Below are 26,563 nucleotides of genomic sequence, written 5' to 3' on the forward strand. Positions count from 1 at the left end.
GGCCACCACGCAGTGCCCTGCACTACCAGAAGCAGGTGAATAAAAGCCAGTGTGATAAGAGAAGCTACAAGCACTGTTGTCCTACATTTTTTCTCCCTCTGGGATGAAAGCCTGGGACACCTCATCGACTAACGATCAAAGAACAGAAGCTCTAAAGGCCCACCACGATCCCAATTAAGCCCAGTGATGGAACCCTAGGAAGGAAACAAATGTTGGCCATTTCCACTTGTATGGGCACTTCCTACCGGTCAGACTGCATTGGCCTCTGAACACACAATGGACTGGTACAGGGACCTTGCAAGAATGGGAGAACAGCATCAGATTAAACATCTGCCTCCTTCTTCTCCCTTCTCCTCCTGCACTGGAAGGCTTCCCTGGGTGGACAGATGCCCAGAATGTGACTTCTGATGAAATAATGGTAGCAGCAAGGCTGAGAGCCGGGGGAGATCAGGCAGGAGAGCAGCATGTACAGTGAGGGACATGGGAATGCAGGTCCGGGACCGGGCGTTTATGAGCTGGTTGACCCCGGGTAACGAACTTAACCTTTCTGAATCTCTGTTCTCTCCTTGATCAGATGGGGCTGATTGTGTGTCATAAATGTATCATATTAACTTAGTCATAAAAAACAAACGAGGGGCACAACACCGTTAGTATTCGTGTGTCGTCGGTTTCACGAAGGCACCAGAAGCTGTGAGCCAGAGACTTGCTCTCAGGGAGATCTGGCTGCTTTGGAGCGTTTCTGAGATTGGCAAGGATTGCAGCAGTGGACAACTGGGGGCCGCGACAGGACGCAGGGAACCTCCTCCACCCTAGGTCTCCAACTTCCTCCCCGAGTAAGAACAGAAGTCACCTTCAGGGTCAGTGGGGGATAAGCCCGTGCGGGAGAAGAGGAGACAGCCAATCTTTTTAAAGGACCACCCCTGCCGTGGAATTGATTAGGAAGTGCAGTCTAATGAACTGTGGCATGATTACAGCTCCAAGGAGGGCAGCCCTTGAAACCACTCTAGAGAGAGATGCCCCAATATCCGAAGAGCCTATTCTGAAGCCGAACGTATAAAAAGGAAATGGGATATTGGCGCACTTCCCAGGACCACGGCTGCTCCGCTCTGCCCTCCAGCCAGTTTCTGGTCTTCAGAACTTAAAAGACAAAAAAGATTTCAGGCCCCAGTCCGAGAGCCAAAATATTAACATGAGAACTGACTGCAGGAAAAGATAACCCATTTTAATTACCTTCAGAATTATGCAGGGATTTGCTCTGGTGTACATTATAATCCCGTTGCTTTGCAGGGTGCGCAGACGCAGAGCGAGCCGAAAGTCCTCTTCTTTGCTATTTTCAGACAGCCGGTATTTGATGTAACTGTTTCCAGCAAAGCTGAGAGAAGTGTGCCCTGAGAAGACCATTAGGAGAAGACATATATACTGGCAACATCCAGACACGGTCAGAGACTCAAGAGATCACCCAACAACCACCAAGCACGTTGATGAAAGACCGTGGGAAGTTAATGAAGGCACTGAGGAGAAGCCGCTTTTGATTAAAAACGGGTTCTCTCCACTTCAGGTCACAGCTTAATTCCGAAGTGAAAAAAAAAAAAATTAATTCATCAGCTACCAAAAAAAAAAAAAAAAAAAAATCCCAGTGGTCTCATGCCAAGGGCAACTTGGTGAATCCTATAAACTGGTTTCTCTTAGAGTCTCAATTCCCCCTTTCTAAAATTAGCACTGTTAATAGATAATGCCCTTCCTGCCCACCGTCAGCCACTCAGACACTCAAAAACTTGCCACTCCATGAAATAAGGGAAAGATAAGTCCACTTGCAAAGAGCAGCCCCTTCCCGAGTGTCTGAATGCCAAACAGTCAACTGATGTCATTTGCTCTAATGTTGGAAGAAGGAAGTTCATGTCTTGCTCCTGTGTCATCACAGTTCTACTTTTTGACCGTGAATTTTAAGGCTAGCCCTTTCAGAATCCAAAGTCCTACTCAAGTCATCCCATTCTGAGTTCACCCTCTTTTGTACTGACTTCAACCTTATGATGCTGAAAAGCTGTCTTGCTGGGATAAGAGTTGGCAAGTGTGAAAATACATCCAATGGATGAAAGTCATGGACAATCACAAATTTTCTAGATAGCAAAGAGAAGGGAGATGGGCAGAAAGTGACATCTGAAGTCAGGAGATGTGCTGGCTTTCTTGTTACCCCTACATACCCACCTGCTTTGTGCCCAGGGTATGTGTAGGGATGGGGTCAGCCTAAGTATCTTTCAACTCTGAACCCTAGAGGACGTCAAAGGCAAGTATGCCGGTGACCTCTTCACTTTGCAAGCAGCTCTGCTCCTGACATCATCTATGAAAGAGCTTTGGCTCCCATGCTTGAGAACAGTTCTTTATCTTTGCAGAGACTGAATTTCTAGAGCCCACTGCTTAGGAAAATGCCTTGCATGTGGCAGGCATCACTGTTCTGTATTCCCCCTCTAATTGCTATTATAATCCCCACTTCATAAATATTTCTTGGATTCCAAGAAGGGTATCAGTGTAACTGTATATTACATAGACTTTCTACCAGAAAGAGTCCTACTGGTACCAAAAATGAATACTCCTAGAGTTTAGATGTGATAAGGAATATGCAAATCAACTTTAGTATTGGGATTAAGGGAGGATCAGTAACAGGATATTTGGATCAAAATAACATAAATATGTTTCTTTCTTTCCTTTTCTCTCTTTTTTTTTTTCCCCCCTTTAGGAAACAGAGATGAGCACCTGCCCTTTCGGGAACATGGAGCAGAGAGTCCGCTCCCTTGGTGATCTAGGCTGGGCTTACCCCATGGGAGGTCAACTGCACTAGGTCAACTGTACCTTCTGGCGAGCTCTGCTTTGGGGCTCTGGCTCTGCAGCCATCTGACCATCAAAGGCCGTGCCATGGATACTCTGACCCTCTGCCTAACCCACGGCCTTCTATTTTCCATTTTACACTTTTAACGTCCGTGCGACATCATCGGAAACACATGTTGTGGTCCTCTTGTTATACAAGGAGTCCATGGTCATTGCACGTTTCCTGAGCACAAGCTGAAGCTGGACTAAATCCCAAGTACAGGGAGGGCAGATGTTAGCTGGGGGCCCCTGACAGTGAACGTTGCATGCAGACAGAAATGCTTGCCTGAAGAGCTAGGGCAGAGTCATTTACTCAAGGGCAAGTGCTTCAGATTTAATAATTCCACCCCCTCTGCACCTGAGCACTCTCCGAGCTTCCCTGGTGGACACTGGCAGAGGTACGGTCTCCTGCTGGCTTCGTAACCCACACACTGCATGTCCGCCGGACATGGCTTCTCCATGCAAGGATCGTTGGACCCCGGGCACAGTCCTCCTGTGACGAAAGGGAACACACATGATCAGTACGGAGGGAATCACCTCACATCCTAGGCGGTACCGGGATGGTTCCAGAGCTGGGCTCTACAGGCTCTGGGTTAAGAGGCAAAGAGGCCACCCAGAAGTGAGAGCACCCGAATGGGCTTCAGCTGCTGTGAGTGACCATCCAACGTCCCTGCATCTGCCAAGAGCTCACAGCCAGTCTGAAGTAGGCTGGCCTCAAAGAATAAATGGAACTCTTCCTTTTTGGTTCAGATATGCTAAGGTTGTAACCGGACCAGCGTCAGCTGAGAAAAGGGCACACTGCACGGGCTCTGGACATATTTATTAGAGCGGGGTTCTGCTCATGAGGAACTACCCGGATGCATGGCTGGAGTTCCCAGTTGTCCTACACCGTTTTTCTTTCCTGCCCTGAAAAAACTTCAGGGGCTGCTTCGGAGGATGTTGGCTATTGTTTTCAGAGGGGAAAAAAAAAAAGTGTTTCTAAAGAAAAGTATGACTAATTCTAAATCGGGCAAACACAATTCCCATTGTTTCCTAATCCCTTTTGCTACCTGCTTTTGTATGGATTTGCGATAAAGGTGCCCCACCGTCTATCAAAAACAGTCGAATTATCGCTGGCAAAAGCACGTTTTCTTGCTACCTGTTCGATGCTCACAGCACAGTGAGATGGAAGGTTAATCCCTCAGAAAGAAAAGCCTGGAAAGCAGATCAGCCAATGAAGGCAACATCCAGGACCCAAGTGAGTCATTTCTGAACTGTGGTGAGGATAAATGGGGAGTCCACAGGAGGAAGGGCACGTTTCAGAAGTCTCAGCTATTTCAAACGAGTAGGTCGCTTTCCATGTAGTGAGAGTTTAGGCAGTAAAAGGACGGTAGGAAAGGAGAAAGGAACGAAAGATTGTTGGAACTGGGTTAGCAGTGGCCTAAAGCGGCATCTTCTCTATGAACCACGAATGCCCGGACCTCAGCAGCTTTCTTCCTTGGGAGGATGTGACCCGTTACCAAACTCCCATCCATCCTCCTCTTTGCTCGTCATCAAGCATATTGTCCCCTTATACGGTCATTTCTTTGTCCAGGAGAAAGCAGACATTTAGTGCTAACTACATAGAAACATTTAAAAACTGTAATCCTCGAGAAGAGCAGTATAAGTAGCTCCAGCAAACTCAGAATTCATAAATCCTATTTTCCACCGGTTTAGAGCTCAGCCATAAAAGATCCTCGTGGCAATGATCCAGCTTACAAAGTCTTAGAAGATGAAGGGATTTGCAACTGAAAATTTGGAATGATCTCTACAAATGGTTCTAAAAGACCTAAGTGCCCCAAAATACATCTTCCTATTTTCGTCCCAAGAAATCTTTACTCCTGCCATGTATTTATCAATATTTATGCAGCTTCAAACAGCTGTTCTACCACCTTACGATCTGCTTCAAAGGGCTTTGGATAACCAGTTTTAAAATGATTTTTGGTGCATTCATTCAGCAAATAATTTTTTTAGGGCCAAAGAAGTGAGAAGCCTGGACACGTAGATTATATATTTCTTTCTTTGGAAGAAAGAGAAAGAGAGAGAGAGAGAGAGCCCCTGCCACGGGGCTCGATCCCAGGGTCCTGAGAACATGACCTGAGCTGAAGGCCAACACTTACCCAACTGAACCACCCAGGTGCGTGAAGCCTGGACATACAAAGATGAAAGGAAACCATGCCATCTCTTCCTCCCTCCAGGAAACAACCAGCAAACACATGAAGACAGTGCAATAAGGTAACTGCCTTGATAGAAGTCTGGGAATGCAACCAGAGAAGGGACAACTGTGTTTCCTGGGAGAATGTCAGAGGTCCTCACCAAAGAAGGGAGTGTTTTAAACTTCAGGCTTGAAGAATGAGGTCCTTTGAGGAAAAAGGGGCTGTGTTACATGGGAATGAGCCAGCCGTAGCCCGTGGCTTGACTGCTTGCGTGTGTTAATGCTCATTCACGAAGAGTTCATAACTCTGCCAGCTGACTTTTTGCTGTCCCCATACATGGCTTCATTTCAGTTTTGGGTGGCCTTGGGCACTTCCAGGTTGCTCCTAAATGTGGACTGGGTAGTATATGCTCAGAGATGCTACCTCAGCCCAACGCTAACCTTGGCCACATGGAGGAGGCCATGTGCATAGATGAATCACAAAATGGATCTCATCCAATAGATGTAATTCTGAATTACCTTGGCCTCGCCTTCCAGTTGCACACAGAAACAGTAATTTACGTAGTTAAGAAATCCATTTCTTCCCATTCCATGGACATGACTTTTTCCATGTCCTACTTTTGCCCACCGGCAGATAGCTTTCTCTACATTTCTACATTTCTGAGACACAGAAGCATAGACCCCATTTCTGCTCTAGTGCAAGTCTCCACTGTTAAGAAACCGTGCATTATCAAAAATCCCATTTAAAAGCCATTATTTCAGAGGGGGAAGAGAGGGCTAGATGATTTAGACTCATGACAGGAAAGCTATTTTCTTCTGCAGGAATTATGGTGAGATTAAAACAAACAAACAAACAAACAGCTATAAGCATATATAATAAAAACTAAACAAAATATTTCACATTAAAACAGGATTTGAGTACTTCTCCCTTTATCCACTTTTTTTTTTTTTTTTTTTTTTTTTTTTTTGCCTCTTCTCTTACCATCAGCCCTGCCCTGGTAGCTGGCACAGGCTTCTTACTCTGTCACCATCTCTCTTATCTTGGGGTAAAGCCAAAGCCACTCAGACCAGCAGCTGGGGTTCAAACTCACAGCTTTTTCTTTTCTCTTGTGTTATAACCGTGGAACCCATATAATTACATCCACTAAATTAATGGATTATGTAAGATTCAATGCCCATTATAAAAACTCTAGCTGGAGGATATGTAAAAAAATTACATTAAAGTATTATAATATGAGCATTTAAAAAGTAATAACATTAATATACATATTAGATACATAGTAAGTATATATCTATTCATTCTAACAGCCATTGACTTCAATAGGCTCTTTTTCTTTCTTTCTTTTTCTTTTTTTTAATAGGCTTTTTAAGGCAAAGGGGACAGTTCTTGGCAAGTGAACTATCTCTTGATGCATTAAAAATCCTCCGGGGCCTCCCCCCTGCCAAGTCCCAGCCCGGGCCGGGAGCAGTCATAAACATTCGGACTCCAGCTGCTGCTGTCAGCTCACTCTGCTCACAGTCGGTTTGCTCTCCTGTGGCTCAAAAGAGCAGGAAGGCAGATTAGAAGTCTGGAGGTTGGTGTAAAACGTAATGTCCTCCTTAGCTGGGGACAGATGTGAGCACGTGCGCAGAAGAAGGCCTATTCTGAATAGAGACGTCTGGCTACAAAAAACAGTTCTCCCTAAACTGAATAACCCCCATGTACAATATTGTATTTCTTCCCTCCCTATCAGTTAGGATAAGGCATTAGGTCCTTTCTGACATGTACATTGTCAGAGGGACTTGACTTTCGTACACCAATGCTGAACACTGTCATATGTCCCTCGACTTCAGGTATACCCAGATATTTGGGTCCTGAGGACACTTTCCTGGGGATAATAAGCCTCTCTTCAGCCAAAGCCCTACCTTCTCCAGCAACATGGAACCCAGTATGCTTTATATGGATGCTGATGGGTCAACTTGTTTTTAGAAATCCCATGTTTATTCCATTCCCCTCTCATGGAAGTATAGACACTATTGTGAGTCTGAAAGACCCTCTTTCTGGTAGCACTCGGTGCCTAACTATAGTAATAGTTACGAGACAGTAGGGTCAGGTCCCATTGGCCTCTGGGAGGAAGTTTATCTTATTAACTATCATTAAATAATCCAGGTTTAATTAACTTGCACTGTGATCGGTGACAGCTGGGGGAGGGGAACTCTCTAGACCTACACGTTCCGCATCTCCAGGCATCAATCAGTTTGGAGCCAGAGCGAGTGTGAAGGGAGAAGGGGGCCGCTTGATCAAACCAACTGATGCCGGTTTGCTGCAGCAGGACAGAAGGATGGGATGTCTCGCCACTCTGAGAACACGCAGCAGGCAGAGAACTCTCTGCTCCCCGTGCCCAGGTCCCCTCAAGAAGCCAGCGCAGTTTAACAGGACAGGATCTGCGGTGCAAGTAGTGGGCTGGATCTTGGCTCTGACCAATTATGCCACTTATTCATTCACTGTGTGGCTCTGAACAGGTCACTTGACTTCTGAGAGTCTCGATCCCCTTTTCTGAAAAATGAAGCTAATAATTGTTCATAGAATTGTGAGGGTTAAATGGGTGTATAATGTGTGTGTATGTGAAGGCAGTTTTTATTCTACTTTTTAAAGATTTTATTTATTATTTGTGTGTGTGTGTGTGTGTGTGTGTGTGTGTGTGTGTGTGTGTAGGAGAGACAGAGAGAGATACTGCCAACACAAGCAGGGGGAACAGCAGACACAGAGGGAGAAGCAGGCTCCTCGCTGAGCAGGGAGCCTGATGCAGGCCTCGATTCCAGGATCCTGGGATCATGACTTGAGCTGAAGGCAGACGCTTAACAGACTGAACCACCCAGGAATCCCACGAAGGCAATTTTTTTAAAGGGAAAAACTGAAAGTAAAAACAAATTAGTACAAGGTCTCAAAACTGGAGATGCTAGTTGGATTCAGCCCTATGGCAGAAGCCTGAACTCAAATGTCATCTTTCTCTTGCTGTCTTTTTTGGGTCAAATTCATGATTTGTAAATTGATAGATGATATGAAATACTGTGTGCCTGGGAGGTACAAGCTAAGGCCTGGAGCATTTTATTAGCCAGCGTCCCAGGCCACTATGGGGTGTCAGACCCTTGGCCACCTTGTCTAAGGCAAAGGTGGCCTTGTATGCAGCCTTGGACAAGAGAAAGGTGCAGAGGATGTGGCTACTGTCCAAAAGAAGGTTTCCACGTTCTGAAGTGTTGCTCAGGTGGAAATTTAGGTCACTTTTCACAGAGCTGACAATGTTTAATTCCCTGGAGCAGAAGCTTCAGAGCTTTGGAAACTGCCCAGAGAATCATGATTCTCTGGGGGTTTTGGAGGTTCTCGCTGCCGTATTTATGGCTCTTTCCCTTGTCTCCCCAGAATTCTCACAGCCCCCAGGATAAAGTCTATGCCTTGAGCAAATACATCAGTATCCACCAGTCATTATTTTCACCAACACTTTGAGCTAATTCAACCCCTTGATGTACGTTTTCTGCCTCATTATACTTTGGTTCCAAAACTGAAGGGTAAATATCCTACGCCCTGAATTCACACACTTGGCCAAGATGCCATGTCTTAGCAAATACTGCACAAATTAGTAAGCTCTCCTCTTAATTCCTGGCCTGCATGAGGTTTTAAAACATATTCTCCAGAGGTCTCGGGTTTGAAGTGGTCTCTTAGGGTTCTCCCACAAGCGCAGAATCATCTGGAATGGTGTTTGCTTGGCTCAGCTGTATTTTCCAGATGATTTTGCTTAAATTTCATTTTAAGACATCCTCTCTGGGGCAGTTGTGTGTGGGTGGAATATATAAGGGAAGATCCACACTCTGGGAAGCTGGTGTCATCACCAGTGTAGACACCTCTAACCCTCTCCTGGCATTTGGGGACTTGTGTGTGTTGGAGATGAGGGAGCTGCAGAGACATAGCTGTTATGAATGTAAAATGGAAATGTCCCGGTTTCCAGGTTAAGATTCAAAAACTACACTGAAGGTTATTTGAAACCACTGGGTTGAGGACTGTTGGCTTTCTTCTCTGAGTGCTAGCCTTAACGAACCCCAGCCCAAGGCAAACCCAATCTCAGATTTTTCTCTGCTTTTTAAAAACTCACCAAGGCTAAGTTTAACATGTCATACTGCCTCACAGAAGTCTTCGTCATTTTATTTTATGGTGTTTATTAGAAGTGCATTAAGGAGCCCCTGGATGGCTCCGTCGGTTAAGCGTCTGCCTTCGGCCTGAGTCATGATCCCAGGTTCTGGGATTGAGTCCTGCATCAGGTTCCCTGAGTGGGGAGTCTTTTTTCCCCCACTACCCCTCCCCCTTGCTCATGATCCCTCTTCCTCTCAGGCTCTCTCTCTCTCCTCAAATACATAAAATCTTCAAAAAAAAAAAATAAAAAAGTTCATTACTGTGATTGCCTATCACAGACTCCATGTGCCTGTCCCCCTGTACTGGACTACCCTGACTCCTCACCATCCTTGCCATGTGTCCAGGGCATGATGCTGGTTCATGCTTCATGAGGACAGGAGCCACAGCAGCCTCACTTACCCCTATTCCTCTAGCATCCTGCCCAGGGCCTGGTAAAGTCTTCATGTCACTGCTGAGTGAATAAGCAAATGAAAGGATGCCCCAGATCTCTGGGCCCTTCTCTTCACTGCATCCCCTGTCTGGCAAAGACCTAGTAGGACAAGCTTCACTGCTACTAATGCCTTTCGTGGACTCCTCCAGTAGGACTGAGGAACCCCTCCTTTGTCCCTCTTCTCTGCCCTAACAACACCACCTACAACTGTTTCTAGCTTCTGTTTGCAGCCAAGGAGCAAGGGAACTTCTGCAGTTTGCCTAGGAAAAGAGGATTCAAGGGGTCACAACCACTGCCCTTTAATATCTGGAGGGCAGCTTGTACAGGAGGAGTTAGACAGGTCAGGTTCTGGATGGTTCTAATGGATGGAGCTGGGTGACATGAGAAGAAGGTGGATTTGGGTGTACTAGGAGAGAGAAGATCATCTCGGGTCCAAATTGCGAGGTTGTGAGGCTGGCTGAATTGCCGTGTCAGGAACGTAGTTAACGGGATGTCTGTCATGGGAGAGAGGTTGGATTGGAAACCTTGAAGGTCCTTTCAAATGGTTGCAGAAGTAGTAGGGAGCCATGTTTGAGGCTGCCCGCTACAAATCATGGTGCAGCCATTGGCGTAGCTCTGTGAATTTAAGCAAGTCCACTGATCTTCCCAAGTCTTAATCTCCTTAACTTTTGAGGAAAGTTAATGATACTCTGCCTTTACGGTTATTAGAAAGGTTAAATGCCATTTTGTATGTTGGAAAAACAGCACAGTCCCTGGTCACCACTCAATAAATGTTAGTTGTTAAACTTGTTGTTGCTTCTCCCCTCCATGCCTTGGCTCTCATGCTTCTCGGCCTGGAGCACGTGCGTGATTCTAGGCATCCTTTCAGATCTAGCTCAGTGGGCATCACACTCAGTGATGTGCTCCAGTGTGGCTCTCCCCTCCCTGAACAATCTCTTGTGACAACGCCACAGGCCACGGTTGAGAGCAGGACTGCTGCTGCTCACACTCAGCCTGGCCACCGCCATGCTTCCCCCATGGCCAATGCTCCCTTTACCTTGTTCAGAGCTCCGGCTGTCACTGCCATCAACACCCTGGTCTTAAGCTCCAGTGGTCTCCTAGGGAGTCCATTCTCCTGGACAACTGTCTCCTTTTTGACAGATTTTTATTCAGACTTCTGTTTTTTTCTTTTTAAAGAATTTATATATTTATTTGTCAGAGAGAAAGAGCCAGAGACCACAAGTAGGAGAAGCCAGAGGGAGAAGCAGGCTCCCCACTGAGCAAAGAGCCCAATGTGGGACTCGATCCCAGGACACTGGGGATCATGCCCTGAGCTGAAGGCAGACGCTTAACCAACTGAGCCACCCAGGCATGCCTATATTGAACTTTTGAAAAGTCATTGACATTTTTTAAAAAATGAACAACTGGCACAGCCCTATGGGACAGCAAGGGGGCAGGGCATCAGGGACAGCCCATAGGGCACCCATCGTTCCCTTCAGGCTTTCTTCCTGAAGTGCTGATATTCACTGAACTTGTAAAGATCACCAGGAGTCATCTAGTGACATCAGAACTCTGTGTCTCTTGAAGTTCAGTTCAAACATGATGCTTGATGGTGGCTGGAATTTAATGAGCTGATTTGGCACTAAAATTCAAGTCTGCTTCCATTTAGTCAAAGCCACTCAGCATTTTGGTTCATGATGCTAATTTTGTTAATTGGACCTAAAAAACTGTGCAGGAGAGAAAGAGGAGGTGGAAGTGGGGAGGAGTATATTGAGGCCAGATCTCTATAAATACTGCGACACAGACCAAAACAGGCAGCTACCTGTCCTTACCATTGTAATTATTCCACCAATGGTGGAGAAGTCCATTTACTGTATCTGCCAAGCTCCCAGGGTAAACCAAGTAGCAGTGAATACTAGTTGTGCATATGTGTGCACACATGTGTGCGTGTGTGTCTGTGTGTTTTAAGGGGGGGGGAATTCACTGAATTCAATTACCTCCCTATCCAATAAACGAGAAAATGTCTAAAATGCCTAGTGTTTCTTTAACAGTTCCTCACTGTATTTCTATCAGAGGACACCTGAGAAGAAGTGAGAGCTATTTCTGTTTCTAAGAGTTTGTCCCTGAACTTGCAGAAAATCTTTCCTATTTTATCTTGCTATGGGATTTCCCCACGTTTGCTTTCCTGACTACCCGTGTTAGAATCACTCAGGGCTATGTATATAGATTCCTAGTCTGCACCTGAGACCTTCCGTTATGTTGGAGTGTGGGCCTGGCGGTAGGTATTTCTGTTAAGACCCATGCTGGTCAGTGGTCTGCCAGGGAAAACGGGGCCATCTGAGTATTCCACAAAGCATACAGCACTGGGAACGTGATTCACACAGGGAAGGGAAGAGCCCTTGTTCTTAAGAGGGGCCCATGAAGAGACAATTGAATCCACATGCCACCCCCACCAGCCACACAGCCCTGGGCAGGGCACGGAGCAACCACATTCCATCAAACGGAGAGGCTCATACATCACCTGTGGAAGATGGGTCTGGGCCAGGTGACCTTTTCATGTCTTTTTACTATGAAAATCCAGTATTTAATTTTACAGCTTAATTATAAGAGTGACTTGAAGGTGAGAAGAGACCCCAAGATGAGCCCGAATCTACATGTACAGCCTTCTTTGAGGAAATGCTCTTTTCAAACCAAGAAGGTCTCTTCGTGGGATGCTTGGGGGTTGAACCACAAAAGCTTCTGGAATGGGGACCTGGGTGGCTCAGTCGGGTAAGCCTCTGCCTTTGGCTCAGGTCATCATCTCCGGGTCCTGGGATCAAGTCTGCTGCTCCCTCTGTTTGTGCTCTCTCTCTCAAATAAATAAATTTAAAAAAAAATAATAAAGCTTCCAGCCTTCTGGATTTACTGGGAGTAGAAAGGTGTATGGGGACCACAGAATAGAAGTCCTGGGCGGGGACCCCACTATGAAGCTAGCTGCATTATAAACATTAGTGTCTCAGGGCTCCTGGCTTACGCATCTGCCTTTGGCTCAGGTCATGATCCCAGGGTCCTGGGATCGAGCCCCGTATCAGGCTCCTTGCTCTGCAGGGAAGCCTGTTTCTCCCTCTGCCTCCCTCTGCCCCTGCTTATGTTCTTTCTTCATCTTTCTCTCTCTCTGTGCTAATTAAATAAATACATAAAATCTTAAAAAAAAATATTAGGGGACGCCTGTGTGGCTCAGTGGGTTAAAGCCTCTGCCTTCGGCTCAGGTCATGATCTCAGGGTCCTGGGATCGAGCCCTGCATCGGGCTCTCTGCTCCTCAGAGAGCCTGCTTCCTCCTCTCTCTCTGCCTACTTGTAGTCTCTGTCTGTCAAATAAATAAATAAAATCTTTAAAAAAAAATATTAGTGTCTCATGAAAAATCTCCCTCTCTCCAACAAAAAAATCACCCTTCTGAGTTCCTTCTTTCAAGGAATTCTGCCCATTTGGGCCTCCTCTGACTCTTCCTGATGAACTCATACTCATCCCTCAAGACCCAGGACACAGACTGTCCATGGTATAGAAATGTCACAGAGAGCTTCCCTCCGGCGAGAGCAGGGATCCCGTCCTTTCTACTCCCTGCATGCATTTTAACCTTATTATTGCAAATAAGTACTTGCAAGCTGACCTCCCAGTGGCCAGCTCCTAAGGGCAGGGTCGGGTCTTTTCCACATTGAAGCTTTAGTGCCTCGCACATGGCTGCCACCACACACTTCTACTGGCTGAAACGAGTTCTCAGAGCACAGGGATTAATTAGCTGGTTTAGTTTCTCCCGCAGGGTCTGCCCCGTCCTGTAGTGAACCTCTTTCGAACCCTGCCGTGAATCACTGCAGGAAGTCCCCAGCAGAGCTTTGGTGCATAAATCAGTTTGCCTACAAAGGAAGTCTAGGTAAAGCCCGGGACAGCTGGCGCTCATAAATCCTGCATGTTGGTGGCACCTGCCAGAAACGCATCATTTCCAGCCGGCGCGTTTTGAGTTACTTTGGAGCTGATTTACATATTCAACAGGTCAGACAGCACTGCACCCACCTGATGCGAACACAGAATTCACCGGGTACCACCACGGGGTGAGTGGCGAGCACTTTCCGTGCTGCCGGGAGGCTGTTGGAACATCTCTTGGCAGGAGCTGTGATCTCAGGACCTGTGCTCTGATGGTCTTGTTTTTCAAGCCGCAACCAAGAACTTTCTATAAGGGAAAGAGGCCAGGGGCCCTGCCTGTCCCCAATTTACCTAAAGGGATATTTTACAAATGGCCTCTCTTCTGGCCAGTTCTTTTGGGTCAAGTTCACGCTGGCTAGAAAAACTCTGGGTGCAATTTTCTTAGAAGAGGGCAGTGAATCTATGGCTCTACGTGTCAGAGAGGAAAAGAGGCAGAGGGTAACACTTCTCACTGACCACCATGGGCACAGGACTCTGAACAACTATGGCCTCTGACCGGGAAAGGTCAAGGTTCAGGGACTCTAGTTACATCAACAAACTTGAGCCATTCCATTTCCTCTGCTTTGAGGGCTGACTCCCTCCCTTGGCTGTGCTCCTCTCTGTGTGGTCCGTTTTTTCTCTGAAGCAAATTGAACTGCCCTTACCCTCAGCCATGGCTTCCTAACTTGTTGGCCTGCCTTTTGCCTGGGCCCAGCTAATTCATTCCCCTCTGCAACCAGCACGCTTTTTGCGAAAGACAGCTCTGATCCTGTCACTTCTTCACCTCACATCAGCCTACCACGGCTCCTCCTGCCTTGGAACAATTTCTACCACGTTCATCCTGGCTAATGGCCCTTGTGTGAACCCTGGGCTTGCTCGCAGGTCTCATCTGTCATCATGCCCCCACTTCCAGTAACAGAACATCTCTGTCACTCCCCTGCTGTAGGCTTCTCTCCTGCCCTGAACCTTCCTCATCCAAGCTGCCCCCTGGCCTGGAATGTTCTTCCTCCCCTACCCGTTCCCATGTGTCTGTTTCCTACTTATCCTTTCTCCCAACTTGTCAGGAGACCTTCCTCCTCGATGGGTCCTCCTGCAGGATTTTGTACTTCCTCTAGCAATACTTGGTGCCCGGGCACCTGCTAGCCTGCTGGTCTGTGCTGCTCAGTGAGCTGTTTGATCCCCGGGAGGAGGGGATTCCCTCGTCTTGCTTGCTCCTGGCCGGGCATCAGTGGTTTGACTCACCATAGGTGGTCAGTAAACACTTTGTTGAGTGAGCGAACGCACGCTTATGTGAAGGGCACTGGGGTCTATGCAGACCCGCAGAGGTGCAGGAGCGGGGGTGGGAGTAGCGCAAGAGGTGGGGGCCTCCAAATCAGACTCACCGTTACAGGTGCAGCGCACATTTCTATAGAAACGTGGGCACACGAAGCTAATGCGCGCCGTGCTGTAGGTCATGAGCGCGTGGGAGTCCAGGGACAAGCCCTGCTGGCAGTGTTGCTCCTGACAGTCCAGCCCCGAGCAGTTTTTCTCCAGGATGGCCGAGATGCGCATGACGTTCTCCAGGTGCCGCCGGGCGTTGGACAGCTTCTGGATCAGGTAGGCCGGCTTGTAGAACTCACTGCTGTGCATCTCCACGGCGAAGAGCATGTCCAGCTGGGTGGTCCCCGCCACGGGCTGGATGCTGATGATGCGCAGACTGTCCTGCTTCTGTGTGAGGACGGCATTGCGCAGGGTTCGGCGGAAGCCGTGCATGTGCAGCCCCACGAAGTCCTCGGGGGACACGTTCTCGAAGCGGATGGTGACGGTGTTCTGCAGCATTTCATGAACCAGCTGCTCCACGTGTACGACCACGTCGATGGGCACCTGGAAGCGGCCGTCGCTCACAGACACGTTCAGCACGTACTTACCGCTGTCCAGGCCCCCCAGGGCGATGATCTTCCCGTCGTGACTGTTCACTTTGAACAAGCTCTTCTGCTCCGATTTCAGGGCAAACGTGAGCACATCATACATGTCTTGGTCCGTGGCATGGATCTTCCCAATGACCCCACCAGGAAAGTCGTCCTCCATGGTGACGATGTAAATCTCCAGCGGAATGGCCGTGGGCTTGTGGATACTTTCCTCGATGACCCGTACGCGTATGTAGGAGTGGGAGACCTGCTGGGGTTTGCCCGAATCTTTTGCCTAAAACAGCCAAGAGGGAGAAAGGCAAGAAACTCAGAAAGAGCGGAATCATTGGAAAACCAATCAAACTTCCCGAGAAGACGTTTATTCCTTTACCCGTGTTTGCTCCTTCCTCCATTCCCTGCTCCCGTTCCGCGAAATTGCCGAGGACGTGCATTGCAGGAAGAGAAGTGATTTCTCACCTTTGGCTCCTGCAGCAGTCAGCATGCAGGGCGGGACAGGACACAGTGAGGCAAGGACAAAGGAAATGTAACTGGTGCACTCAGGGACCTTAGGAAGGTAGAAACTCAGCACCTGGAGGTAGTTTCTCCTTAGGGACAAGGATGAGGAAGCTCTCCGTGGTGTTCCCAAAGTCTGAGATGCAGAATCTACTCTCTACCAGTCTGAAAGTGTAGGCAAGGAACCGTACTAGCTTCTGTGAGAAGGCTCGAAATGTTTCTCCTTGCTCTTGGTACCTCTACTGTGATATCAAATTATTTACATAGTATTGTTGGAGGAGTGGAAAGCAACTGGAGCATTCACAGATGTGCTCAGAGCCAAAAGTCATTAATCTGGAAGGTTTCTTGGACCAGAGCAAGCTGTAACTTACCCTAAGAAATAATGAACACAACGAAATGCCATCCAAATATAATTATTATTGTTATTATTGCTGCCATGAATAATGACTTTGGGTTGCCCTCTGTGGCAACTGTGAGTAAAAAAAAAAATCACTTGGTTTCATGGAAGGGACCAAAATCTTCGTATATGCAAACTTCAATCCTGGGAACTCACTTCTTGCTCCTGGCCAAAGCCTTTGCCTCTTCGTCCTATTTCACTTTACATAGGCCACTCATCTTGAGTAAGCTGACATGTTGGGAGACCATGGCCATCCGACTTGGCCTCTTCTGTCTCCCTGGGACAACTCACCAAACAAAGGTCTCCTCAGAAGCAGAGGCCATGATATGCCTCAATCACATTAGGTAGCTTTGACAGGTGGAGTGTGTGGCAATTTCTAGTGGGTATAGAGCTGCAAGCCTTGACCAGCGAGTCATCTCTGAGGGTCAGTTAGAATGCCAGGAACTTGGAGAATGCAGATTTCGGTCCAGTGACTATCTGCCTAGGACAGGCTACAGGAATGTCCCTTCTGAACACGGATGCTTCCCTTCCTTCCTGTTCAATTTCACACAAAGAAGCTGCTTTTATTGGTGTGAAATTGAATTTGAGATTAAAAGGGGAACATTCCTGCATGGTAATGAATTATGTTGACTCGCTCAACAAAGAAAACCCATCCGATGGGCACAGAAACCAGCACGGGGGAGCGGGGGCCTGATGTGGACAGAGGACGGGGCCGTACCTGGACACACAGCACGTACTCTGGAGACCCCGTGTGCTGGAAGACCACGGCGGACCGCAGGATCCCATGCGGGTCCAAGACGAACTCCTCCTCTTCGTTTCCCGACAAAATTGAGAAGGAGAAGGGAGGCCCGTTGTGAAAGGAGTCTCTGTCTGTCACCACCAGCTGCAAGATGCTGGTGCCTACCGGCTTATTTTCCTGCATAAAAGAGGATATTAAAAAGGAAGATAAAATTACACCTCTCTTTACACTGAAAAAAACCCCATCATTACCGGCTAGAAAACAGGGTTTTCAGCAGAAGGGATTCCCTGTGATATTATCTTGTCTTCTGAAAACATGCTGGCGTCTGTAAGCATCATGTTCGGCATCCTTGGCTGCCTCCCCACGACTGCCCCGTGCATTGAGGAGCTGCCGGTATGCATACGAGGACCTCCCAGACTGGCACCGGCTCCATCTTGTCCTTCACAGGTTGGAAAGGCCCTGAGTTCACCTCAATGGCTCTCCACTACAGGGTGCCCACCAGGTTTTTGTGGTTGATCGTAAACCCTCTCAGGCCAAGAAAACATCCGCCTTTCAGAATGGGAAGGCCCTTCGTCACATCCTGTCACCAGGAGATCATGCTGAGGCCCAACACTGTGACACAGTGTCACAACATCGAACTTTCTGGGGAGAAAGTAAAGAGACCTCCTGACAACTTCCCAGTAAACACACAAAGGCACATGCCAGGTGGGAATCGGGCCTTTACGCCTCACCCCTCAGAACATGGGTTTGCCATGTTCCTCGAGGAAAGGGAAAGGGGGTGGATTGGTTCCTAGGCCAAGAATGAAGAGAACAAAAATCCTTAAAGTCATCAGAATTTTTGGAAACCCTCATGTTATCATTCAAGCATTAGTTCGCAGAACCATCTCTTGCCTGTGCCCCAGAATAGAAACACAAAGGCTCTTTGTCACTCCTCCGAGGGTTGAAGGTTCTCCTCACTCCGATAACGCCAAATTAAATTTCTCTGTAGCTTAGGCATTGGTTTTCTGGCCCCCCTCTGTTTAGACTTCAGCAAGTCCACAGCTTTGGGCCTGAAGTCAGTTTCATTAGTCAGGCCTGCTGATGACATTGATTCAGCATTAAGTAAGTTTGGGTCACAGAGATGGAGACCGTGATACACTGCCGTGTGGACGGGAGTCATGCTTGGGGCAGGCACACTCAGGCTCTATGTGCTGATTCGTCTTATGAAAACCATGTGTTGGGATAAGGGAATTATCCTGGGTTGGAAAAAAGGGAGGCACATTCTTTGAAGGAGGAAGAGAAATGGACTTCAAAGATTCTTATTTTGCTCTTTCTCTCAAGTGGCCTTTTGGTCATCAAGGACTAGACACCAGATCCCCCTGCTGTCCGCCACCGCGCGGCCTCAGTGCAGGGTAGATTTACTGTTTCATGGTGACAACACACTCAGCACCACACAAAACAGCAGATTTATTGATTTGTTTGCTCACTTTATAAAGGCCATTTCCTCCAGTGGAGAGAGAGGGAGAGAGAGAGAGAGAGAATGTGTGCCCCAGGGGTCAGCATCTGAGAAGGAAGGGGGAGAGAAAGCGCAGACAGGCCCCAGCGCTGCTGTGAGCCACGGTCACTGCTCATGGCTGAGATTCTTGTTTCTTTCACTGCTGACTTCCCGTGGTGCACGTGAAAACAGTCTGTCAAGCTGATCGATGGGTGTCATAAACCCGAATGTTGAGGAGGCAAAGCCCATTTTGTTTCCGGGCGAGTGTGCAGAGGCTGTGCGAGGCGGACGGTGCCACTGTGGGAGGCAGCCTGGCAGGAGAGCGGTGTTCCAGGAGGGGAAATGCAGGAAGGGGTGGACCCCAGGGGCCAGCTTGGTGGAAGCGGGAGAGGGAGAAGCAAGCAGGACTGCTGGAAAGAGCATCAGAGAGGAGAGGAAGACTGAAATACCACCAGGGAAGGCATCAGATTTCGTGGACGAAGTGGGAGGCGAGAAGCAGAGGGGTGCACCTCCCCTCTCCCGCCTGAGTCCTGGACATCTTGGCGGAGGAGGTGGGGAGCCGGCCATGGAGGGCCAGACTCACAGTCTTGATGTTATTCCAAAGAGGTCCCTCAGGCCCCGGCTCACTCTCATCTCACCTTCTACCCACAGAGCCTGCAGACCCCGTGGGAGGTGATTCTGAGGCCAAACTGGATGAGACAATGGCTGGTTCTCCGGACTCTATGAGGCGCCCCCCACAACTTGCATATCAATCTCCATTGCCTCTAGCTCCTCCCTGCTCACAGCATCCCCAGACTGGATCCCCTGACCCTCCTGGAGCTGGAAAGGTGGGGGCGGGGGTGGGTAGCTCTGCCCCTAGCACCGGGCTCATGAAACAACTTTTGAATTAAAAAATGCATGGGAAGAAGAGGCATCTCTGCCCACCCCCACTCCCCTACTGCACCACAGCAGAAGACCAGCAGGAAGCTACTCCATCCTGCAGCGTGATTTTAAGGAGCAGGTGGATTTAAAGTGCTAAGTAAATTGCTTCTGGAAGATTGATTTTAATGAGTAGCAGCTCTTTCCTGATACCCGATCTGTCTTGGAGAGATGAGACAGTTTGGAGCAATCTCCCTCTGCTGCCGGGACTGCATGGAGTGGCAGAAAGCCAGCCTGCTGTGGGGGTGAAAAGAGGGTGGTTTCTGCAGAGGACTGACCTGGGTTCAAATCCCGACTCTGACACTTACAAGCTGCAGGATCTTGGGGGAGCTACTGAACCTCTTAGGCCCTCAGCTCCCTCACTGTCAAGTGGGGGTTGGGTTGCTGCTCCCTCCCACTTCACTGACTGGGCTGTGGTAGGGAGAGGTGGTGCCTGCAAAGAGCCGCACCCCTGGAAGGACGCCATTGGCAACAGTGCTCATCAGTGGTTCTCAGTCAGCTGCTATGGTAGAGTCAGGCTCTTTCATCCCAGGCTCGTAACAGGATGAGTTGATAGGAAAAAAGAAAAAAAAGTGGACAAAACGATGAGTAAACCATAGCAGAGGAAGAAGGCTGAGTGTATCAGGCCCAGATTTGCTCACCTGGATCACAGCGGTATAGTTAGCAGGCGTGAAGACTGGGCTGTTATCGTTCACGTCGGAAATGTCAATGTTGACAGTGGCTGTGGATGACATCGCAGGAATGCCGCTGTCGATTGCCTGGACAAGCAGGGAGTATCCAGACACCTGCCAGAGCACAGAGGGCCGACGACAGTGAGGAAGGGCAGCCTTTTCGTCTGCTGCCCACACTCGGAGGTGCTGCAGGCTCGGCCACGGGCTGCTGAAAACTGGCACCTTCTCTCTTGGTTCTCTAGATTGGGGTTTCTCAACCTCGACACTCTGATATGTGGGCCTGAGGTAATTCTTGGCTGCTGGGGCCTGGCTTGTGCCTTTGTAGGATGTTTAGCGGCATGCCTGGTCTCGACCCACTAGAAGCCAATGTCCCTTGCTGCCCATTTGGGACAACCAAAACTGTCCCCATATATTGCCAAGGGTCCCCTGGAGGGGCCAAACCACCCCTGATTAGAACTGCAGCTCTCGGCCTTTGTTTCAAACACAATTGCTGTCACCCGGACATTATTTTTCTTCTGATCCTTCAGGAGTTATGGGTACCTGCCACGTAGGGAGGTTCTTTTTCTTTTTAGTGACATCTTTTCCCATATTTAATTTCACTCCGAAGGCATATATTTTTAGTCAAAACACACAATGTTTAGAAACTTAGTTTAACCTTGGCAGAGGAGGAGTTTTCTGGATCATTCTTTCTGACCTAAATATCTTCAGGTGGTCCTTTTGTAACTTCTCACCTAGGCCTAAAGCTGCCGATGAGACCAGGGCCACAGGATCCCAATGCTGAAGGTATTTTCTTGCCTTCTCACTCTAGGAAGGACTGAAATTCAAAGCATCCAGAAAGACACACCTTTGCTCTTTCTTTAAAACACCCATAAATAAGAAACTGCCCGTATCTATTGGCAGAAAATTCTTTCCAAGACTTAACCCCAATATGTTATGCTGCCCTTCGGGCCATTCTATTTACTGTCATTATCTGGCGTGGAGAATCTTCCTACATTTTCCTCAGGGAGCCTGTGCTGAATTCCAGTGAAGGGACGGGGGTGGATGTGAGGGGAGCTGGCCCAGACTAGCTTACCCGTTCCCGGTCTAATTTCTTCTTAACCTTTACAAGTCCTAAGACAGGCTCCACGGCAAATTCATTGTCCCGATCTCCGTTCACAATAGAGAAACGAATCTGTCCGTTGGGCTGGCTATCCGCATCTTCTGCTACTAGCTTCATGGGACATAAGCAAAAAAAACAAAAACAAAAACAAAAAAACAAAACAACAACAACAAAACCATTACAGGAGAGACCGAGAAAAGGTTTATTTTTAGGGTCCCAGGTCTTACAAATGGGCATAGCTGGGACAGTCTTCTTAGGCACTGTGCTCAAGTGCCAACGATCACCCCCCACTGGAAGAGCTGACGGCTTGGCTGAATGAGCGAGGTGCCATTACTGGAGCCGCCATTTTCTTTCCAGTGATTTCTGTCTGTCTGCCATTTGATGCTTGTTAGACATGAATTTCCTCAGGCCTTGAGCAGGTAAGGGTAGAGCCAAAGCTAACTGATAGGGATAGTTGGGTGATTTTTTTTTTTTTTTCTCTAATTCTGCAAAACAATGGTCTCTGTCATGAAGTCAAGACATTCTCTAAATCTATGCATTTCCATGTTAAGGAAGCCCAAAGAGAATTCCCTTTCCCACATGGCAAACACACCTGCCCCACTGTCTGCTGCTCCATTTTGGGGATATTGGGATTTCTGTGGGTGCAAGTAGTCTCTTCACAGCCAGGAAGGAGAGAGGGCCTGGGAAGTCCACCACTGGTACTGCAGGAGCCAAAGATAGGGATAGACAGAAGGGACTTGTCCAGTAGGGATGGTGATGATGATAAGCGTGGGACTGATGGTTTCCAACATGTAATTTGTAAGTCTGAGAGGACCCATGTTCTCCTAACACATGGCTTGCTCTTACTGGTATTAGAAAAAAAATTCCTTCCAGAAGGAGTTCCTTTAAGAGTGGCCAATCAGGGACACCTGGGTGGCTCAGTTGGTTAAGTAGCTACCTTCAGCTCAGGTCATGATCCCAGCGTCCTGGATCGAGTCCCACATCAGGCTTCTTGCTTGGCAGGGAGCCTGCTTCTCCCTCTGCCTCTAGCCTGCCACTCTGTCTGCCCGTGCTTGTGCTCTCTCTCTCTCTCTCTCTCTCTCTCTCTCTAACAAATAAATAAAATCTTTAAAAAAAAAAAAAAAAGAGTGGCCAATCAATCTTAATCTTGCTCCTATATAAACTGCCCTACTCTTTGTAGATGCGTGCGTGTGTGTGTGTGTGTGTGTGTGTGTGCTGGTTGGGGGGTGAATTTATTTTATCCTTAGCCATGTAATAACTTATTATCTTAGGTCAGAAACTGGTGAGAGCTATCATTACAAATGTATTCCATGGTCTGTTTTGTTTTCTTGGAAAACATACACTCCAAGAAAGAAAGTAATTATTGGTCATTTATACCTTGCTATAAACGAATTTATCAGACCCTTCCAATGTATAAAAGAAGGAACAGCTGAAAGATTGGTGACTGACTAGAGTTCTTGGGGACAAAAAGACCCTGAATACAGAAAGTATGACGAGAACCCAAGGTAACTTTTGCTCACTTTTTCACTCCAGGCATCTGGGCCGCCCACTGGCACCTACCAGAATGACAGAGTCACCGACCAAGGCATCTTCACTGATGACAGCGCTGTAAACATCCTGGTTGAACCTGGGAGGGTTGTCGTTCACATCCGTGAGGTTGATGCTGACGGTGGCCACCGCACTGAGAGCTGGTGTACCCCCGTCTTTGGCTTCCACCACCAGGAAAAACTTTTTGCATAATTCATAGTCCAGGACCTCAGAGACAGAAATACCCCCTTTGAAGAAAAATGGGAAGTTTTTAGATTTGATTAGGGGAAAAAAACACTGGTCAGCAGTTCCGTAATCATGGGAATATTTATAACATCATCTCCAGCCAGGAATTGTAGATATTCAGGAATCTGTTTATTTAATGCCCCGTGGAATGCATTTCAGAGTCTGATTAATGCTGTCAGTTAAAACACAGCCATCCATCAGATGCAACACTGGACAAAAAAAGTCTTTGACGGTTTTTACAATAGTTTCTGAACTTCTCTCAAGCAGCCCTAAACTGTCTGGCATTATTCGCCTCTATGCGGCTGGGGAAAAGGGACAGAAACAAGCTTCCCTGATAAGGGTCTCCTGATGATCCTTTAATTGGACACAGGCAGACAGAGAATGAGCTGAGATGTGGGGCTGTGATTTCATGACCCCCCCACCCCGCCACAGACTTCGCTGAATTCAATTAACCACTAACGTGCTGTGCCAAGTTATGATGTGCTTATCTAAAGCTATTACAGCACAAAGAGGACAAAGAGCTCAGACAGCTCAAGGTACAGTGACCTAAAGAAAAGTAAATACCTGGGATTAGCAGTCAAACAGTAAATGTGAGTTTAGTGTCCACAACTACAGGACATGGTGTCCATATCATAGTGCAATTCAAATTAAGCCAGTAGAACAGGTGAAAGTCCCTGGCGAGGTGCCACCCCTTGGAGGGGCTCTGAGAGTGCCTCTCCCTCCCACTATATCCCCTTCTGGTGAGGTGACCCAATCCTGCATTCCGCAACTGGAAACTGGTCACAGTCCTGCCTGCAGAGCTGTTCTCAAGGGCATTCACCTCTCTGCCTACTGGAAAACAATCATTAGGACCAAGATCAGTAAGTCACATCCATTCACATCTCCAAACCATCACCTTCCCTAGCTGCTAAACTTGCCCTTCTATTTAAGGTGAGAAACAAAGTCATACCTATAACAAGAGCCTCTTTTCCCCCATAATTAAGTTTTCTCAGCAGTTACCACTCTTAGTGCTTTGTTTTGTATTCCAGGCTTGTTGTCCAGTGCCAAACTTAAACAGCACTTAACCATTTCCCCATGGTGTTCATATACAATGACCGCAACTAGACAGACCAAGTCTAACACATATTTAAATGAGGGAAATCCCATACATTTTAATTTGAAGTAGGGACCATAATAAACAGAGTTACTGCTGGGAGAAGCTGCTAATGCAATTCTTCCATCAATATCAAAAAATGAAACAAAGCAAAAACAATTCTTTCCACCAATATTTCCTAAACCTGATGGCAGGGATTGTATCTCCTTCCCTTTTTTGCACCACCCCCACCCAGCAGAGTAGGGCCTAATGGAGTGAGAATGTGTATTCCAGAATCAGGAAGATCTGGGCTCAAATCGTGGCTCCCCCACTGACTCCCAGTAGGCGCTGGAGAACTTACTTAACCTCTTCGAAGCTCTGTTTTCCTCGCATGGGAAAGGAGAGAAATAACTAACAATTTAATAGGAATCTGGCGTATTCACTATGTTAAGTAAATGTTGCTAATTATGATAGTTTCCTGTTCATGTTAACTGAATTATTCAAAGGAGAATTTTTGCCACCTTTGCCACCTTGCTCAACAAGTACATTTTCCTTGTGTCCAACGGACGGAAAGTGGGAGAGACTTACCTTTCTTACCTGAAAAATGGGCCTGCCTTGACTAAGATTATTTATAGGGGAATAGGTAGGCAAATGAGAGTATCTATGAAAGTGCTTTGAAAACATTGATACAAACATTATAAATACATAGTGGAAAGTTATATTTACTCTTCAAGGAATACCCAAACTTGTTTCTTGAATTACTATCTTTATGGTCCTAAGTGCCCCCAATAGTTAACTCCCTAATAAAAAGAAAGCCCTAGTGTCCTCTTTTTGTTCTCTTGATTTCTTTCTAGACATGTTTTCCCTAGGTGATGAGGCACCGTCCCTGAGTTTGCAAAGCACGAGGCCTGGGAGTCTTCTGACTGGGAGTAGGGGGCGGGACTCCAGCACAGGGCGGGTTCCATCTGACCAGGGTGCTGAGCTGATGAGGTCTGCGTGTCACCGTGCACACACACACCACTTTTCAGCATCTGCTTGGGTGGGTGACCAGAGAGTGGAAGCCTGAGCGTGGACGGGGAAAAGCGCTCCTAGATTCTAGGAGCACTTGCACACACATAAACACAATGATCCAGGTAAAACAACAAAAAATGAAACAAAGCAAAAACAGAAAAGACAGGGAAAGAAACAAACCCTTATGCTTGGTATGCAAATACTACTTCCTGTCCCCCATCTATGAGCAACATTGTTAATCCCGAGCCTTCCTCCTCCGAGACATTACTAGAGCCCACCTAGAGGTCAAGTGTTTGCTGAATGAGCCCACAGCTAGGGGTTTAACACTTGGCAGTGGGCATCCCCAGAAGCAGGTACCAGAAGGACCCCTCACATCAGCACGCAGGCCCAGCCATGAGAAGATGTGCTTCTAGTGGGAGGGAGGGAGGAGGAGGAAAAAGAGTCCACCCAAAGTTCAGTTAGAAGGCTAAGAGAAGCAGGATATACTGAAGCTGAGAGTTCTGAGCAGGTTGGCCTGTACCCACCTGTCTTGGGGTTGATTCGAAATCGCCCTTGCTCATTCCCAGACCGTATGAGATACGTAATCTCAGCATTCGTGCCGATATCTTTGCTGGTGGCAAAAACAGCAAGCACTTGGGTGCCCGGGGAGGTGTCCTCAGGCACACTGACCAGGTAGTCCCTCCTCTCGAACACAGGCGGGTTGTCGTTAATGTCCAGGACGGTGATGGTGACCGTGGCAAGAGAGGACAGAGCCTGGCCGGGGCTCTGGTCGGTGGCCTGGACGCTGATATTGTAGGAGGGCTGCTGCTCTCGGTCCAGCGGCTGCTCCAGGATGATGATGCCCGATGAGCTGTCGATGGAGAAGAACCCGTTGGCAGAGTCCGCCAGGGAGTACACCACCTTCCTGTTGATGCCTGCGGGAGACATGAGAAGGTTAGTGACAAGAGCATGGCTTGACGCTCTGCACTAGAATTTTATGGCTGTGCTGACTTAGGGGGCTGCTCAAAGATCTGTACTGACAGAAACCAACAGCTGTGGTCCTACAAAAGTTTTAAAAATATACAATTAAATTAAATGGTAAGGAAATGTAAAATATTGGCAAGAAATGTAAGTAGTCCTGTATTCTTCACATATTAAAGAAGCCCACATATTTTTAAAGAAAAAGTCCAAGATGTCAATAGATATACGGGTAACGATGTGCCACAGAAAGAGAAATACAAATTCATCCATTCCATCAACACATGTGTGTGTGTGGAATTGATCAGGCACTATTCTAGGTGCTAGGGATTTTAGCAATGGACAAGAGTCAAACATTTCTTGAGGAAATTATTACACTTAGTGGGAGTAAATAAGAAATTAACAAGCAATAAAGAGCAAAATAAATGGTATGTTAGGGAGTAAAAAGAAGGAAAAATAAAGCCGTAAGGGGTGATGGGAATACTGCAGTGAGAGAGTGTGTGTGAG

The 26,563-nt window shown here is 47.5% G+C and overlaps 1 protein-coding gene across 3 annotated transcripts in view; it reads right to left on the reverse strand.

Annotated features, from left to right (window-relative positions):
- The window catches only part of FAT3 (FAT atypical cadherin 3), a 662,765-nt gene that overhangs the window by 35,697 nt on the left and 600,505 nt on the right, over positions 1-26,563 (reverse strand). For all 3 annotated transcript variants that reach the window (XM_059186764.1, XM_059186755.1, XM_059186746.1), the window contains exons 14-21: positions 25,624-26,013; positions 22,804-23,018; positions 21,217-21,354; positions 20,115-20,258; positions 17,061-17,258; positions 14,929-15,727; positions 3,221-3,355; positions 1,231-1,388 (exon numbers count right to left, since the gene is read on the reverse strand). In XM_059186764.1, coding sequence (XP_059042747.1) covers positions 1,231-1,388; positions 3,221-3,355; positions 14,929-15,727; positions 17,061-17,258; positions 20,115-20,258; positions 21,217-21,354; positions 22,804-23,018; positions 25,624-26,013 — 2,177 coding nt within the window. The remainder of the gene's footprint in view (positions 1-1,230; positions 1,389-3,220; positions 3,356-14,928; positions 15,728-17,060; positions 17,259-20,114; positions 20,259-21,216; positions 21,355-22,803; positions 23,019-25,623; positions 26,014-26,563) is intronic.

Source organism: Mustela lutreola, chromosome 1 (genome assembly GCF_030435805.1).
Source record: "Mustela lutreola isolate mMusLut2 chromosome 1, mMusLut2.pri, whole genome shotgun sequence".
Lineage (NCBI taxonomy): Eukaryota > Metazoa > Chordata > Mammalia > Carnivora > Mustelidae > Mustela > Mustela lutreola.